Source organism: Lithobates pipiens, unplaced genomic scaffold (genome assembly GCF_037356315.1).
Source record: "Lithobates pipiens isolate NorthernLeopardFrog02 unplaced genomic scaffold, aLitPip1_a1.2 Scaffold_3, whole genome shotgun sequence".
Taxonomy (NCBI): domain Eukaryota; kingdom Metazoa; phylum Chordata; class Amphibia; order Anura; family Ranidae; genus Lithobates; species Lithobates pipiens.
The window spans coordinates 75,865,807-75,884,266 of record NW_027507790.1 but is presented as its reverse complement, the minus strand read 5'-3'; the positions used below and the strand labels follow the sequence as shown (position 1 = coordinate 75,884,266).

The 18,460-nt window shown below is 44.4% G+C and overlaps 1 protein-coding gene across 2 annotated transcripts in view; it reads right to left on the bottom strand.

The window, feature by feature from the left end:
* The window catches only part of DHX37 (DEAH-box helicase 37), a 108,121-nt gene extending 93,739 nt beyond the window's left edge, over window positions 1–14,382 (bottom strand). Inside the window, exons 1-3 of one of the 2 annotated variants that reach the window (XM_077461824.1) lie at window positions 14,237–14,382; window positions 1,639–1,754; window positions 1,391–1,557 (exon numbers count right to left, since the gene is read on the bottom strand). In XM_077461824.1, coding sequence (XP_077317950.1) covers window positions 1,391–1,557; window positions 1,639–1,744 — 273 coding nt within the window. In that variant the 5' untranslated portion in view covers window positions 1,745–1,754; window positions 14,237–14,382. The remainder of the gene's footprint in view (window positions 1–1,390; window positions 1,558–1,638; window positions 1,755–14,236) is intronic. The other variant, XM_077461825.1, reaches the window with a different exon arrangement.
* Between the last annotated feature and the right edge of the window lie 4,078 nt (window positions 14,383–18,460).

Here is an 18,460-nt window from a genome sequence, read left to right as displayed (position 1 = left end):
CAGCTACGTTATTCTATCCATTTGACACTGGCTGTTTAAATAAGATCAGCTTAAGTTACAATGGCTTGGTATTACCTTTGTTAGCCAGAGAATCCTGCTCTATTATTACAGACCAACTCTATGATTATTTCAACTTCAAATAATCTGTTTGGGCCAAGCTTGCCCAAACCAATTACTGCCTTTACTAATTGCTGTGGCTACTGTCAGCACCATATAAACTGTATGTAGCTTTAGCCAGAGACAATTACTGCCTTTACTAATTGCTGTGGCTACTGTCAGCACCATATAAACTGTATGTAGCTTCAGCCTTATATTCAATGATACCATACAAGGCTTCTTGTGAATGGTTGAGAAGCACTCAGCCTAACTTGATTTTGTTTCGGTAGCAGATAGGGAGTGCCCGTGCTGCTCCAAATAGTAAAATAAATTGTTCCAAGAAGACCCTGCACGTGCTTACAGGGATCAGAGATCAAAGTGATGACTGATACATCTCTTACTGCTCCATTACTGACCAATGAGTGGGCTAGGGGTGAGCTCTGGAGGTGTTCTGTGTTCCAGAGGCCCCGTTCTCAAGACCTGCTTGAACAAAATTATAAATCTTTTTCAACACACACACACACACACACACACACACACACACACACACACACACACACACACACACATCAGAAACAGGCGGCATGGTACAGGAGGTGGTCAGAGACAGGCGGCATGGTACAGGAGATGGTCAGAGACAGGCGGCATAGTACAGGAGGTGGTCAGACTCTGGCGACAGGTACAGGAGATGGTCAGAGACTGGCGACAGGTACAGGAGATGCTCAGAGACTGGCGACAGGTACAGGAGATGGTCAGAGACTGGCGACAGGTACAGGAGATGCTCAGAGACTGGCGACAGGTACAGGAGATGCTCAGAGACTGGCGACAGGTACAGGAGATGCTCAGAGACTGGCGACAGGTACAGGAGATGCTCAGAGACTGGCGACATGGTACAGGAGTTGGTCGGAGACTGGCGACATAGTATGTCGATGTTCCCGGCGCTCTATTCAACCAGGCGGTGGAGGCGGCTCTCCTGCGCTATACACCCCACATGAAGGCCGGCACCAAGGCTCCGCCCCCACCCCATTTTCGGCTCAATTATCTGACTTTTTTCCTTTAGGCAAATTGCTGAAAAGGGCATTTTCGGCGGCCGAAATTTCGGTGCATCCCTAGTGCATACTAACCAATCAACACCCCGGTTGTATTGTCAAAGCTTAATTGAACAAGCTAAAGTTAGAAGCTGGCTACTATACACAGCTGCACCAGATTCTGTGTGCACCAATTTTTGTTAATCTCCCCATATATGTATATGGTTCTGTTCTAAGTGACAGCACATATTTCTGAATACACTAACCTGACTCTTCTTTTCTTTCTGCTCCAGAACCTTCTGCAGTGCCTTCTTCTGTTTTCGGCTTAAAGGCTTTTTTGTAGAAACATTCTCATGAATCGTTTTCTTTTTGCCTTTTTTGGAAGGTAAGACTAGTGCATTGCTCTTATCCAGTCCTTTAATCTGCTCAGCTCCTAAAATAGATAACCACATAAGGTAAAATTTCTAACTAATTCTAAAGCATTTTTATATTATACCTTACACAGGGGTCTCACCTTCAATCTCCACTTGCACATGTTGCTTGGGATCTGAGGGGTTATCTTCTGTGGACATTACTTGTTGCCTCGCCTTCCAGTTATGCTTCTTTCTCATTTTACCCATGGTGAGAGTCCTGCAAATAACCATATTTTTGCGGTCCTTAACATGATTTTTCACAAGAGGCTACATGGTTAAATAAGGGTTAGGGTTATAGGTAAAGATAAAAGATAACGAAAATGTTGCATTTATGACTACTGGTCTCTTCTGTCATAAGTGTTTCTCCCTGGCTGTCTGTGGAGATCTGAGCTGCACATGCACAGCGCAGATCACATTTACAACACCTGCTGTGTCCGTGTTCATCCGGTCCGCTCTGTAGACGGATAGAAAAATAGGATTTTCCTCCGTCTGCAGAATGGGACAAAAGCGGAGGCGGATGATATTGGGTGTCTGCGGACACCCGCTATCCCATAGGAATGCATGTATTTCCGTATTTCACCCGCAAATGGATGGCTGAAATACGGACATACTGTCCGCATGTGTGAAAGGGGCCTAAGTCTGCCGTAATATGCTAGTTTGTGGTACATACTAGCACATTATGGTATAATACTGCAGGGGGACCATTTTTACTTTTTTGGGGGGCAAACTTTACTACCACTTTACATATTCCAACACAGTCACCCCCGAGTTAAACAGTACCTTCCTCAATTGTGATGGCTCATTTTTACACCTGATAAAATAGATACAGTCATGATCCTTCCCCTCCCTGGCTATTTAAAGCTGGACACATTCTATACGGTCATGGTTGCTTCTCCCTTACACTATTTGAGTCGTTTTTTTCCCCCACCAGGGTTGAGGTCACCTCCATGTCTAGATATACCTCCTTTTTCTACACTTATATCAGAGCAATTCTTTGTGCTTGACTAACTCTTATTAAACGTTGCATGGCATGGTTTGTTTTTTTTTCTCAACTTTATTGAAAAACAAAGTGACATTTCATGCCTATTTACCACAGTGGGTTGTGGTGCAGCATACTGCATCACAACACGCAGTGCTGAAAAACAAAGTAGTGCATGTCTAGTTTTTTTTTTTTCTTTTGGCACGGGGCTTGGAAGGAACGGCACCTGTGTCTGTTCCTTCAGAGCGCATGCGCCAGTGATGTCACTGCATGTAATATAAATATCCGCTAAATGCTAAGTCTTCTTATAGGCTTATCTATAGGTAAATGTTAGCAGAGGAAGTTTACTTCTTCTTTAAGTGGAACTAAACCCATCAATTTAACAGTTTACCAAAACTATGCCTACATTAAAAGAATGCCGTGAATAATAACGGTCACAGTTGCTTGTGTTCTACACTGTCAAGGCATCAAATGGCTGGGGTTATAATGGATCACACGTGCAGCATCATGGCAAAGGCAGATTCGACTAAGATGGTCGTTTCCTTTGCTGTAAGGATAGGAGGGAGCAGTTCTGCTACATAATCATTTGTTTTCAGTGAATTTGTGTAATGTGTTTTTACACATTTCTGATGCATTTTTAAGCTTTTTTTTGTAGCAGGACCAGACTGAATTTTATACACAAAACTCAGCCAAAAATACACTAAAATGCATGTACAGTGCTCAGCATGAATGAGTACACCCCTTTTGAAAAGTAAGATTTTAATCAATATCTCAGTGAACACAAGAACAATTTTCAAGACAAAACAGAGTTTTATAAAACATTTCTTTAGCTCATTACATGAAAGTATATAACTTAGATCACAAAATCTTAAGTTTTACTCAAATTAAATTGATGTAAAAATGAATATACCCACAAAAAAAAAAAAAAATACTACATCTAGTATTTTGTATGACCTCCATGACTTGTAAGGACAGCACAAAGTCTTCTAGGCATGGAATGAAATAAGTTGGTGACAAATTGTAACTTCTATCTTTTTCCATTCTTCAAGAACTACCTCTTTTAGAGTCTGGATGTTGGATGGAGAGTGATACTCAATTTGTCTCTTCAGAATCCCTCATAGGTGTTTGATTGGCTTCAGATCAGGAGACATACTTGGCCACTGAAACACTTTCACCCTGTTCTTCTTTAAAAATGCAACAGTGGCCTTAGATGTGTGTTTTGGATCATTGTCATGTTGGAAAAAGGGCATGACGACCAAGGGCACAGAGTTATGGTAGCATCTTCTCTTTCAATATAGAGCAGTACATCTATGAGTTCATGATACCATCAATGAAATGTAGCTCACTGATACCAGCAACACTCATGCAGCCTAACAGAAGGACACGGCCACCACCATGTTTCACTGTAGGCACCATGCATTTTTCTTTGTACTCCTCATCTTTGCAACACCATACAGTTTTGAAGCCATCAGTTCTAAAAACATTTATCTTGGTTTAACAAAGAATGAGGGAAGAGAAAGGGAAAAGGGGCTGGAGGGTAACCAACCCCCGGGACTTTTAAACTGCACCCAAATAGAAAAAAATCAAAAATACAATCATTTTATTAAATATTTAGTGAAAATTTAAAAATGAAATTCACAGATCAATAAATAATCAGTCTTCAAGAGAACAAACTCATGGAAATGTATCCAAGAACATTACCTTTACATTACATTTCCATGAGTTTGTTCTCTTGAAGACTGATTATTTATTGATCTGTGAATTTCATTTTTAAATTTTCACTAAATATTAAATAAAACGATTGTATTATTTTTGTGGGTATTATTTTTTATTTTTTTTATTTGGGTGCCGTTTAAAAGTCCCGGGGCTTGGTAACCCTCCAGCCCCTTTTCCCTTTCTCTTCCCTCATTCTTTGTTATACTCAATATTGGGATGTGGTACCCTTTATTCATTGTGGTTTGATCGCTTCATCTTTGCATACTGCTTCGCATTTATCTTGGTTTCTTCACTCCAGAGTACATAGTCCCAGTAGTCTTCTTGTTCAGCATTGGCCCTGGCAAATTCTAGGCAGGCTTTTTTGTGCATGGGCTTTAGGAGAGACTTCCTTCGTGGATGACACCCATGCATGTCATTCCTCTGCAGTGTACGCCATATTGTGTCATGGCAAACAATCACTTGAGTTTGGCTTTTTACTTCTTTAGCTAAATACAGTGAACTTGCATGGAGAGTTTCTTCAACCCTTCTCATCAGAAGACACTCCTGTTGAGGTGTTAATTTCCACGGATAGCCTGGACATCTCTGTCAGATGGCTGTGGTTTTCTATCTTAGTAATATTTTCGGATCACCTTTGCTACAGTATTCAGACTAATAAGTAAAGCTTTGCTAATCTTCTTGTAGCCTTCACTTTTCTTGTGTAAAGAACCCATTTCTTTTCCCAGGCCTTTTGGCATTTCTCTTCCATGTGGTGCCATTGTTGACAGCATAAAATGGGAAAGGGTTTTCTTTTAATCAACTGTCTGCTGGACACTTTAACCACTTACAGACCGGACCATTTTGCTGGCTTAAGACCAGACCACTTTTTGCGATTCGGCACTGCGTCGCTTTAACTGACAATTGCGCGGTCGTGCGACGTGGCTCCCAAACAAAATTGACATCCTATTTTTTACCACAAATAGAGCTTTCTTTTGGTGGTATTTGATCACCTCTGCGGTTTTTATTTTTTGCACTATGAACAAAAATAGAGCGACAATTTTGAAAAAAACGCATTATTTTTTACTTTTATTGTAATAAATATCCCCCAAAAATATATAAAAAAACTTTTTTTTTCCCTCAGTTTAGGCCGATACGTATTCATCTACATATTTTTGGTAAAATATCGCAATAAGCAATTATTGATTGGTTTGCGCAAAAGTTATAGCGTTTACAATATAGGGGATAGTTTTATGGCATTTTTATTAATATTTTTTTTTTACTAGTAATGGCGGCGATCAGCGATTTTTATTGTGACTGCGACATTATGGCGGACACATCAGACATTTTTTGACACATTTTTGGGACCACTGTCATTTATACAGCAATCACTGCTATACAAATGCAGTGATTCCTGTGTAAATGACACTGGCAGTGAAGAGGTTAACCAGGGGGTGGCAGTGTAGGGGTTAAGTGTTCCTAGGGGCGTGTTACTAAACAGTGGGGGGCTGGGCTTTGTTTTACTGAACACTGATCTCTGTTCCAATCACATGGAGCAGAGATCAGCGTCACTTGTTGCTAGGTAGAATGGGGAGATGCGGTTTACAATGGCATTTCCTCGTTCAAGCCGCCCCGTGAGACGATTGCGGGTATCCCTGCGGCGATCGAGTCTGCGGGACCTGCGACTGGACTCACGGGGGTCCCGACTGGCACGTGATGGCAGGGCGGCATTTAAAAATGGACGTACCTGTATGCCAATATGCCTGCCCGTGCCATTCTGACAACGCACATTGGCGTGCGCCGGTCAGGAAGTGGTTAATGAATAATTACAATCACATGTCATTTTATTCTTGTCATTTGGGATTTTGTTGTCTAAAATGTAGCTTTGCACCTAAGACATTCATTGGGGTGCATTCATTTTTGCAACATGGTCTTGAATTAATTTGTTAGGAAAAATACTTTGTGTGTGCAAATTAACCACTTAAGCCCCGGACCATTTTGCAGGCCAAAGACCAGAGCACTTTTTGCAATTCGGCACTGTCAATTTAACTGACAATTGCGCAGTCGTGCGATGTTGCTCCCAAACAAAATTGACGTCCTTTTTTTCCCCACAAATAGAGCTTTTTTTTTGGTGGTATTTGATCACCCCTGCGGTTTTTCTTTTTTCGCTATAAACAAAAAAAAAAAGAGCGCCAATTTTGAAAAAAACGCATTATGTTTTACATTTTTCTGTAATAAATATCACCCAAAAATATATATAAAATTTTTTTTTTCTGATTCCTGTGTAAATGACACTGGCAGTGAATGGGTTAACCACTAGGTGGCAGTGTAGGGGTTAAGTGTGTTCTAGGGGCGTGGTTCTAACTGTGGGGGGCGTGGCTGTGTATGACATGTCACTGATCTCTGCTCTGATCACACAGAGCAGAGATCAGTGACACTGTCACTAGGCAGAACGGGGAGATGCTTGTTTACATTAGCATCTCCCTGTTTGGCGATCGCAGATATCCCAGCGGCGATCAAGTCCGCAGGACCCATTCAGACTCACGGAGGTTCCGACCGACACGTGCACCGGTGGGGCGCACGTGATGGCCCGGCGCAAATTTAAAGGGATGTACCTGTATCCCATTTGTCTGTCCGTGCCATTCTGCCGGTGTACATCGGCGTGCACCGTTTGGCAAGTGGTTAAAGCGGGAGTTCCGCCGTTTTTTTTTTTTAAAGCCAGCAGCTACAAATACTGCAGCTGCTGACTTTTAAAATAAGGACACTTACCCGCCCAGCGCGCCCGTGATGTCGGCACCCGAAGCCGATCTCTCGATCGTCTCTCGGGTGCTGCCGCCGCCATCTTGGCTATGGGAATCAGGAAATGGAGCCTTGCGGCTTCATTTCCCAGTTCCCTACTGCGCATGCGCGAGTCGCGCTGCGCAACAAGGATGGTCCCCGCTGTCTCTGGGATCCGTGTGTTTCCCAGCAGACAGCGGGGGACCTGCAGAAAGGGGCGTAGATTCTGCAGATATCTATGCCGGAAGTGGGTGCAGATACCTGTACTGTACAAGTACCTGCACCCCCCACCCCCCTGAAAGGTGCTAATTGTGGCGCCGGAGGGGGAGAGGGTTCCAATGAGCGGAAGCTCCACTTTAGGGTGGAGCTCCGCTTTAACAAATCTTGGTTGCAATCAATGGCCCACATTTGTGGGAGCATTTTATAGCATAGTGTCCCATAGAAAATGATGATTCTGAAGAGAAGTGAAGGCTGTCTGACAAACCTATTGGGGTGTTCTTATTTATGCTGAGCACTGTGCATGAATTTTATGCGAGCTATCCATGCTTCCCATTGAGGTCTATGGATTAAAATAAGCACCTGCGCTTTTTCAAAAATCGCACTGCACCATGTTGCAGTGATATAAACAGGGATAAGGAAAACATAGAGAATAACGCGATTTCCATTGTTGTGCAAGAGAAAAAACAAAGAAAATCGGGCAGCAGCTGCAGCATTGGGAAGAGGTTACATGATCCATCTTAAAAATGGGTGTAGCATGTAACATATTCCCAAACGTGAACTTATTCTTTAAGATAAATGTAAAGATAAAAAAATTACTTTTGACTTAAAGGGGTGTTGCCACCAAAAATATAACCTAACTTGTATGTGCAGCAAAGGGTCTTAATAAAATTAATTGGATAATAAAAAAATTTTTACTTACCGTATATACTCGAGTATAAGCCGAGATTTTCAGCCTCTTTTTTGAGGCTGAAAGTGCCCCCTCGGCTTATACTCGAGTCACCGCTGTCTGACTGCTCGATCAGCGTATCGAGCAGACAGACGGCGGACATTAAAATTTAAAAGCCGCGCCTCCTTCTCCGCCTCCGCCTGTGATAGGCGGAACACTGAATTTCCCAGCAGTCAGTGTTCCACCTATCACGGACATCCGCTCATTCTCATACTACGGACGAGTATGAGAGGATGTCCGTGATAGGCGGAACACAGGCTGCTGGGAAATTGAGTGTTCCGCCTATCACAGGCGGAGGCGGAATTTTGAATTGTAGAATGGCCGCCGAGAAGAGCGGCGATCCATCGGCACGGCACGGGACGGAGGAGGCACGGCACGGGACGGAGGAGGCACGGGACGGAGGAGGCACGGCACGGGTCGGAGGAGGCTCGGGACGACGGCGGCTCGGGACGGAGGCTTGGGACACAGGTAGGCTGGACACACACACAAGGCTGCACGGACACACACACACACACACACACACACACACGGCTGCACGGACACACACACACACACACACACACACAGGGATGGATGGATGGATGGATACACACACACACACAGGGATGGATGGATGGATGGATACACACACACACACACACACACAGGGATGGATGGATGGATGAATACACACACACACACACACACACACACACACACACAGGGATGGATGGATGGATGGATGGATGGATACACACACAGGGATGGATGGACACACAGGGATGGACGGACACACACACAGGGATGGACAGCATTGTCTCACCCTCGGCTTATACACGAGTCAATAAGTTTTCCAGTTTTTTGGGGGTAAATTGGGGGCCTCGGCTTATATTCGGGTCGGCCTATACTCGAGTATATACGGTACCTATTTCTTGCGGTTGCTAGGTGGTCCCACGAAATCTGCCTCTTCCATTGCCCGGGCTAAAAACGTCACTTCCCTCGGCAGCCCGGCTCGCTAAGGCTCCTGGGAGAAGTATGTCACCATTTCCCAGGATGCTGCGGAAGTGACGTTGCCGCCAGAAATTGCGTACTGCGCATGCGCGATGCGTTCCAAACACTCGCGCCGTGCGTTCCAACAGGCAGCAAAATATGACACTACAACGGCGCTCGATATAGCGCTGACTGCGCATGCGTGAGATCTAATCGAACGGGTGGTGCATGCTGGTCTTTTATCAGCGCACTCTCCCGGAAGAGGATGCCTGTGGGCTTCACATGCCCACAGGCAAAATGACAACCGTCAGGAGACGGTTTTATAAAATCTTTTTTAATGACAAAAAAGCATGCTGCTGGATGGAAAAAACGAAAAAGTAAGTGTTAGATTTAATTATAATAATGATTGTCAGTGTGCAAAAAAAAAAAAAAAAAACGATCAAGACAGTGGAATCCCGCTTTAAAGCGGTTGTAAAGTCTCAAGGTTTTTCACCTTAATGCAGTCTCTCTCTCCTCATTGGAAAGATTGATAGCAGCGTGACACAAAGGGGAGGGGCCGTGTCCCACAGTCTGTGTCAATGGACGTAGCATTGGGACTCGGGAGCGAGCCTGCATGGTTGCCCTCTTGGAAAGTGGCTTTCCTTCGGGGCACCCGATGAAGGGGAGGAGCCAGAAGCACCAGCGAGGCACCCCAGAAAAAGGAGAATCTGGACTGCTTTGTGCAAAACCCTTGCACAAAAGCAGGTAAAACAAAAAAAAACCTTTAAAAACACTTTAAAGGATAAGTTCTTCTTTTGTAACATATTACACCCATATTTAGGGTGTAACATGTAACAAACAAACTGCTCCCCGCAACCCCTGCCCCCCCCCCCCCTGCTACGAAAGCTAGTAGGGAAACTTCTCCCACTGCTGGCTGTCACAATTTAGAAAAAAATATTTTCACAGTCCTTTGTGAATGAAAAACTACAGTTCCCAACAACCTTTGCTGCTGTTGGCTTATAATTAACTACCACGGTGCTGTGGCAGTTCATTGACTCTTCCTGACAGATTGTATCCGCTTGCCTGTACAATGTATGGACACAGATACACTGACAGATCTTCAGGAGTCCTGCATGGCACCACCAGTGATCTGCTGATTGCTGGTGCAATGCTTAAAGACCTGTACACACAATCAGAAATTCAGCCAGCAAAAGACAGATGAGAGGTTTTGGTCGGAAAATGCGACCGTGTGTAGGCTCCATGGGACTTCTGCTGGCTGAATTCCCACCAGCAAAAGATTGAGACCATACTCTCAATTTTTCAGTCAGAAAAAATTACGATCGTCTGTACCAATTCCGACATGCAAAATTCCTATGCATGCTCGCAACCATTTAACTTAATTTTCTCGGCTCATCGTAGTGTTGTACGTCACCGCGTTCTCGACGGTCGAAAGTTCAGCAAACTCTTGTGTGACTGTGTATAAGCAAGCCAAGCTTGAGCGGAATTCAGTTGGAAAAAACATTCAAGATTTTTCCGACGGAAATTCTGCTCGTGTGTAGAGATTCCAGAAAAAAATAAAATACATAGACATTTTTTTACTTTCAAAAAAATGTGCATTTATTATTTTATAGTAAAAGGCGATTCGTTGAAGTGTAACTAAACCCTTCTATTCTCTATAGTCAGGGATGCTGCCATCCTATCCTCTGTTTGGTCTGCCATGGTGCTGCACATTTAATCAGCTATTTGATGGCTTGACAGTTCAACTGAGCGCTAACATAAGCCCACTAGTAACTGTAGCAGTTATCATTCATGGCATGCTATGGATGTAAGAGTTACATCGTTGAATTTGTTCTGCTTTAAAGTGGTTGTAAACCTCAGACATTAAATATGGACAAAGCATATCCTTCTATTGTGTGTACTTGTCTTAATTAAGAGCACTAAGTGTTATTTCTGTCTGCTGCTTCATTCCTCTACTATCAACATGAATAACTACAGACAAGTTTTCCTGACACCAAGATAAAACCGGTGACAGGGGAAGGATTTCAGCTGTTTGACAGCCTTGGCTCTGTTCCTGTGTGAAGGGGGCGAGTCTCTTTCCTCCAATCGGCTCTCAGACCTCTCCTCACTGAGGTCTGCAGTGTGTAACTTCAGCTCTCTGCTCCCTTTTTTCTGAATTTTCAGAGAAGCTTTATAACTCAGCACTTTGAAACAGATGTAGAGGAGAGAAGACTGCAGATAGACAGATAGAACTTTTGTAGGGGGATTTGTTTCATTTCTATGTATCACCTGAGGCCAGTCACTTCACTGGGTATATCTGAGGGTTTACAACCACCTTAAGGCTACGTTTACACTATGAATCACACAGGAATGCACTGTGCACTCACATACGATTCAGTGCGGTGCGATTTGAACCTATTCATTTTTCAAATCACATCTCATTGTACCAAAGAAGTCCATACACTACTTTTGAACAATGCGATTTGGTGCAGGTGTTCTATCGATATATGCCCTCCGTCGAAGAGTGCCCGTGCATGCGCAGGATGGAGCCACACTCTAGCCGATTTTCCCGATCAGCTGGAATGATGGGACCAAGGAATTTCATGGACACAATTGAAAGCTATTCACAGAGTGGAGGGGGACACTGTAGTGTCGTTACATTATGCCTTACTGTTGCAGGGTGGCTTGTGGCTGTGTTGAAGTGCAGGTTTTGTCTGTGTTGCAACCCGCCTTTAGACACAGGCACTGACCAAGACACTAAAGCTGAAACCCTGCCCCAGTGAGGCACAAAATGAGAACTATGGTGTCCCTCCGCTCTGTGAATAGCTTTTAATAGTGTCCGTGACATTCTCTCTCCCGCTGAAAAATGTGTGTGAGTGCGGCTCCGTCCTGCATGCACATATCGATAGAACACACTGCATTTGAGGAGTAGTAACCATGGCACTGACACCTCAAAATAAAGTGCTAGTGCGCACAACCCTAAAGCTAAAAAAACTCCCTACCCTAATACTAAAACAAATATTGAAGGAAGCTGCTAACATAAAATAATGCTCTCCACACTATCTGATCAAATAAATAAAAAAATATGTAGCGCTACCCTCTTTTTAAATAAATAAAACACCTCTCAAGTGTAAATCAATAAACTAACTATAATAAATACATATATTGCTGTGCAAATATAGCAAATATACATGCAAAACACAATTATGTGTAAGAAAGTGCAAAAACGCCTATATCTAGCGTGATACATACAAATAGCGTAGAATGTGCAAATAACGCAAAACACTATATGACTAAATCACAAAAAATCAAAAAAATAAGAAATAACTAGAGTGATAAAAATAATTAAAAAAAAGTCCATAAAGAAATGCAGAGATTCAAACGAATATTCCAGTGCTATTCAGTAGCTCAGCATTCAGATGTGATAGTGTGTGTAAAAGTCATGCCATGTAAACACCAATGCAAACGTGCTTTACAAAATTGAAAAAGGGCAATCCACCTTCAGTGCTACTCCAGTGCACCCCCCGTTTCCCCCAGCCTCTCACCTCAATATCAGACCCCCTCAGGGTCAAACACACTTGTGGGGGAAAATGCAGATGTGGCTCCTTTTGGTAATTCATACAGCTTCACACATATGCTCCAATATCACCAGTCATAGGGAAAAGAAAGGGGACTCTCATGTGCAGTAACGTAATTTATTCAAAAACGACATAAAATATCCACTTACATTAAAATTTGAATTTTGCGCTTGAAAACAGATAGAACTTCCGGTCTCGGCCGCGACCGGAAGTAACGAACGTGACACACCTGGCTCCTCCCTGACTCGTTGTGTCACAGACACGTGACTTTTTCATCAGGGAGGAGCCAGGTGTCACGTTCGTTACTTCAAGTCGCGGCCGAGACCGGAAGTTCTATCTGTTTTCAAGCGCGAGATTCAAATTTTAATGTAAGTGGATATTTTATGTCGTTTTTGAATAAATTACGTTACTGCACATGAGAGTCCCCTTTCTTTTCCCTATGACCGGTGATATTGGAGCATATGTGTGAAGCTGTATGAATTACCAAAAGGAGCCACATCTGCATTTTCCCCCACAAGTGTGTTTGACCCTGAGGGGGTCTGATATTGAGGTGAGAGGCTGGGGGAAACGGGGGGTGCACTGGAGTAGCACTGAAGGTGGATTGCCCTTTTTCAATTTTGTAAAGCACGTTTGCATTGGTGTTTACACGGCATGACTTTTACACACACTATCACATCTGAATGCTGAGCTACTGAATAGCACTGGAATATTCGTTTGAATCTCTGCATTTCTTTATGGACTTTTTTTTTATTATTTTTATCACTCTAGTTATTTCTTATTTTTTGGATTTTTTGTGATTTAGTCACATAGCGTTTTGCGTTATTTGCACATTCTACGCTATTTGTATGTATCACGCTAGATATAGGCGTTTTTGCACTTTCTTACACATAATTGTGTTTTGCATGTATATTTGCACAGCAATATATGTATTGATTATAGTTAGTTTATTGATTTACACTTGAGAGGTGTTTTATTTATTTAAAAAGAGGGTAGCGCTACATATTTTTTTATTTATGGCACTGACACCTGCTGCAGATCGCCAGGTCAGTGCGTTTTGAATGTGGTTCAGGAGACACACACAGATCACAGGTTTCCCACACCATGTTCTAGTATGAACTAGGGCTAAACGTAGATGTCAGACCTTGGAGTACAGGACACAGGCCAGACGATCATAGACCCTGCACATAGCACCCTATAACCCAGTATCTGCCTGTTGTTCTGTACTGTACAATGAAAGTACTGTACTTTATTTTTCCCCCATTTAGGATAGTGCAGAAAATGGTTAAATCCCAGTCAGGATATTTTACCATCAGTGTCTGATTTAAAGGATTTTCCTGCATATGTTAGGGAGAAGTGATGTAAATCCCTAAAACATGGATCCCCCATGGAAGAGTTCCATTCTACCCCTGATCTGGTGACAAATCCAAACATGGGACTGTCACTCACTTTGTTCCCGAGTTTGTAGTCACCAGAACGAGAGAGGGCGAATCTAACCAGTGAGGACACAGCAAGGAAAAGCTGAATGAGGTTCTAACCCCTCACTATTCTACCCAAAAACTAGAAAAAAGTACACTTAGTCTATGTAATCTAATGCTACCTACATAGATCAACATGATATGGCATCCTTGTGTGAGGGTTATCATTGAAATGTACTACTATAGTGTGTGAAAGCCCCAGCCAGCAGAGGCTGTATTCCAGCATGCTCGGTGTCATCTGCCTTGGTATTGGCAGGTTGCACATGTACAGCTCAGCACGGTCATACCACAAAAAGAAGCGACACTTACTATTACTTCTACCGACCATTCACCACAATTCCCAACGTGTGTATGTATGTGCAGGGAAGACACATGCTGCTTCCGCTAGACCGGAAGCGGAAGTGACGTACAATGTAATGGCACCGCTACACTGTGTAGAGCAGCAAGTGTGCTATGCACGGTGCTTGTCCGTGTGTGTGCGGTGTAGGTGTGCGGGCGGGGGTAGCACAATGATAGGGATAGGGAGAGGGTGTAGGTGTGTAAGTAGTAGTGGGGGTACTGGGTCAGGGACACCGAGATCTGCTGGTAGGGGCAGGGCAACCTCTGTCAGTCTGCATGGAGCCAACAGAGAGGGGAGTGATAGTAGAAACCCCCTATAATAGGACAACAGCAAAGGGAGGAATCCTAACCAATCAGGACTTGTCTTTTGAAAAAAAGGTCAGCAGGAAGTTGAAATCTGATGAGGGATACGCTGCAGGGTATAGTGATACAGGAAGGGGGCACATTGAATTGTGTGACATAGCTGGCTTGTCTCCGGTATAGCAGTAATATTGGCATCCCATGAAAAGCAGTATCCCTTATCGCTACTGCGCATACGTCGGTTTCAGACCCAAGAAACCGAGCGCAGAGCTATTGAACAACACCTCTGACTTCTATTAACTCCTTATACGCCGATAGATCGGCTGCATTATTATATTAACTCCTCACACGCCAATGCATCGGCTGCATTATTATATTAACTCCTCACACACCGATGCATCAGCTGCATGATGAATACACGTCTGACTTTTATTAACTCCTCACACACCGATGTATCGGCTGCATGATGAACACACATCTGACTTTTATTAAAGTGGTTGTAAACCCTTACAAACCACTTTGACCTACAGGTAAGCCAAGATTAAGGCTTACCTGTAGGTCCAAGCAATATCTCCTAAACCTATATGGTTTAGGAGATATTTGCCCGAAAACGGGCATCGCTGTCTACGGCGCATGCGCCGTAGACAGCGGCGCACTGAGCGCGGCATTCTCAGCGACGGAGCTGCCGTGCGTGTCGGCTCCCGTGGTTTAGGAGATATTTGCCCGAAAATGGGCACCGCTGTCTACGGCGCATGCGCCGTAGACAGCGGCGCACTGATCGCGGCATTCTCAGCGACGGAGCTGCCGTGCGTGTCGGCTCCCGTGCGCATGCGCGGGAGTGACGTCATCGCGGCTTCGCCGAATGACAGCGGCGGAGCTGCAAGACTCCACCAACAAGATGGATGCGGCGGACTACAGGGGACAGCGGCGACTTCGCTGGCTCCTGTGTCAGGTAAGTGACACATAATGGGCTACTATGCGATGCATAGTAGTCCATTATGCTTTGCCTTTGCAGGGAATGAAAGAGGAAGTAAACTCATCAGGGTTTACTTCCTCTTTAACTCCTCACTAGGGATGAGCTCAGGTGTGTTTGCATGGAACACATGCAGAGCCCGCCAGGAAGAGAGCGCTGCGCTAATCAGTGAGACATTGCCCCGATGTGCGGCTGCAGAGATCGGGCAATGGCTCACTGCCTGTGATTAGCGCAGCGCTGCGCCGACTTCCTGGCATGCTCTGCACTTGGTCCACGTGAACAGGCCTGAGCTCTTCCCTACTCCTCACACTTCGATGTATCAGCAGCATGATGAACACACATCTGCCTCCATCTGGATGACAGCGAGGGATATGAGTATTGTCGTGGGGGGGGGGGTTGGCTGCATTATGAAGACACACGGGGGGTCGGCTGCATTATGAAGACACATGGGGTCGGCTGCATTATAAAGACACACGGGGGGGGGTTGGCTGCATTATGAAGACACACGGGAGGGGGTTGGCTGCATTATGAAGACACACGGGGGGTCGGCTGCATTATGAAGACACACGGGGGGTCGGCTGCATCATGAAGACACACGGTGGGTCGGCTGAATTATGAAGACACACGGTGGGTCGGCTGCATTATGAGGACACACGGGGGGTTGGCTGCATTATGAAGACGCACGGGGGTCTGCTGCATTGTGAAGACACATGGGGGGTCGGCTGCATTATGAAGACACGCGGGTATCTTCCTTAATCCACTACCATGGTCTATCTAATAAAAAGCATAATCTGATAACAGCAAAGAACATTAATTAAATCATAAATAAGCCAGACCCCAACACTGCATAATGACAAATGACGCCTATACATCAATCTAGTAATGCTGCCCAAGAAAATCGGTATCCCACTCTAGTAATGCAGGCCATGAAAATCGGTACCCCACTCTAGTAATGCTGCCCATGAAAATCGGTACTCCACTCTAGTAATTCTGCCCATGAAAATCGGTACCCCACTCTAGTAATGCAGGCCATGAAAATCGGTATCCCACTTTAGTAATACAGGCCATGAAAACCGGTATCCCACTCTAGTAATGCTGCCCATGAAAATCGGTATCCCACTCTAGTAATGCTGCCCATGAAAATCCGTATCCCACTTTAGTAATGCTGCCCATGAAAATCCGTATCCCACTCTAGTAATGCTGCCCTTGAAAATCGGTACCTCACTCTAGTAATGCAAGCCATGAAAATCGGTTCCCCACTCTAGTAATGCTGCCCTTGAAAATCGGTACCTCACTCTAGTAATGCAAGCCATAAAAATCGGTATCCCACTCTAGTAATGCTGCCAATGAAAATCCGTATCCCACTTTAGTAATGCTGCCCATGAAAATCCGTATCCCACTCTAGTAATGCTGCCCTTGAAAATCGGTACCTCACTCTAGTAATGCTGCCCATGAAAATCGGTATCCCACTCTAGTAATGCTGCCATGAAAATCGGTACCCCACTCTAGTAATGCTGCCCATGAAAATCGGTACCCTACTCTAGTAATGCAAGCCATGAAAATCGGTACACCACTCTAGTAATGCAGGACATGAAAATCGGTACCCCACTCTAGTAATGCAGGACATGAAAATCGGTACCCCACTCTAGTAATGCAAACCATGAAAATCGGTACCCCACTCTAGTAATGCAAGCCATGAAAATCGGTATCCAACTCTAGTAATGCAAGCCATGAAAATCGGTATCCCACTCTAGTAATGCAGGCCATTAAAATCGGTATCCCACTCTAGTAAGGTTGCCCATGAAAATCGATACCCCACTCTAGTAATGCAAGCCATGAAAATCGGTATCCCACTCTAGTAATGCAGGCCATTAAAATCGGTATCCCACTCTAGTAAGGTTGCCCATGAAAATCGATACCCCACTCTAGTAATGCAAGCCATGAAAATTGGTATCCCACTCTAGTAATGCTGCCCATGAAAATCGGTACCCCACTCTAGTAATACAGGCCATGAAAATCGGTATCCCACTCTAGTAATGCTGCCCATGAAAATCGGTACCCCACTCTAGTAATGCAAGCCATGAAAATCGGTATCCCACTCTAGTAATGCAAGCCATGAAAATCGGTATCCCACTCTAGTAATGCAAGCCATGAAAATCGGTATCCCACTCTAGTAATGCAAGCCATGAAAATCGGTACCCCACTCTAGTAATGCTGCCCATGAAAATCGGTACCCCACTCTAGTAATGCTGCCCATGAAAATCGGTACCCCACTCTAGTAATGCTGCCCATGAAAATCGGTACCCCACTCTAGTAATTCTGCCCATGAAAATCGGTACCCCACTCTAGTAATGCTGCCCATGAAAATCGGTATCCCACTCTAGTAATGCTGCCATGAAAATCGGTACCCCACTCTAGTAATGCAAGCCATGAAAATCGGTATCCCATTCTAGTAATGCAAGCCATGAAAATCGGTACCCCACTCTAGTAATGCTGCCCATGAAAATCGGTAACCCACTCTAGTAATGCAGGCCATGAAAATCGGTACCCCACTCTAGTAATGCTGCCCATGAAAATCGGTACCCCACTCTAGTAATTCTGCCCATGAAAATCGGTACCCCACTCTAGTAATGCTGCCCATGAAAATCGGTATCCCTCTCTAGTAATGCAAGCCATGAAAATCGGTACCCCACTCTAGTAATGCTGCCCATGAAAATCGGTATCCCTCTCTAGTAATGCAAGCCATGAAAATCGGTACCCCACTCTAGTAATGCAAGCCATGAAAATCGGTATCCAACTCTAGTAATGCAAGCCATGAAAATCGGTATCCAACTCTAGTAATGCAAGCCATGAAAATCGGTATCCCACTCTAGTAATGCAAGCCATGAAAATCGGTACCCCACTCTAGTAATGCAAGCCAT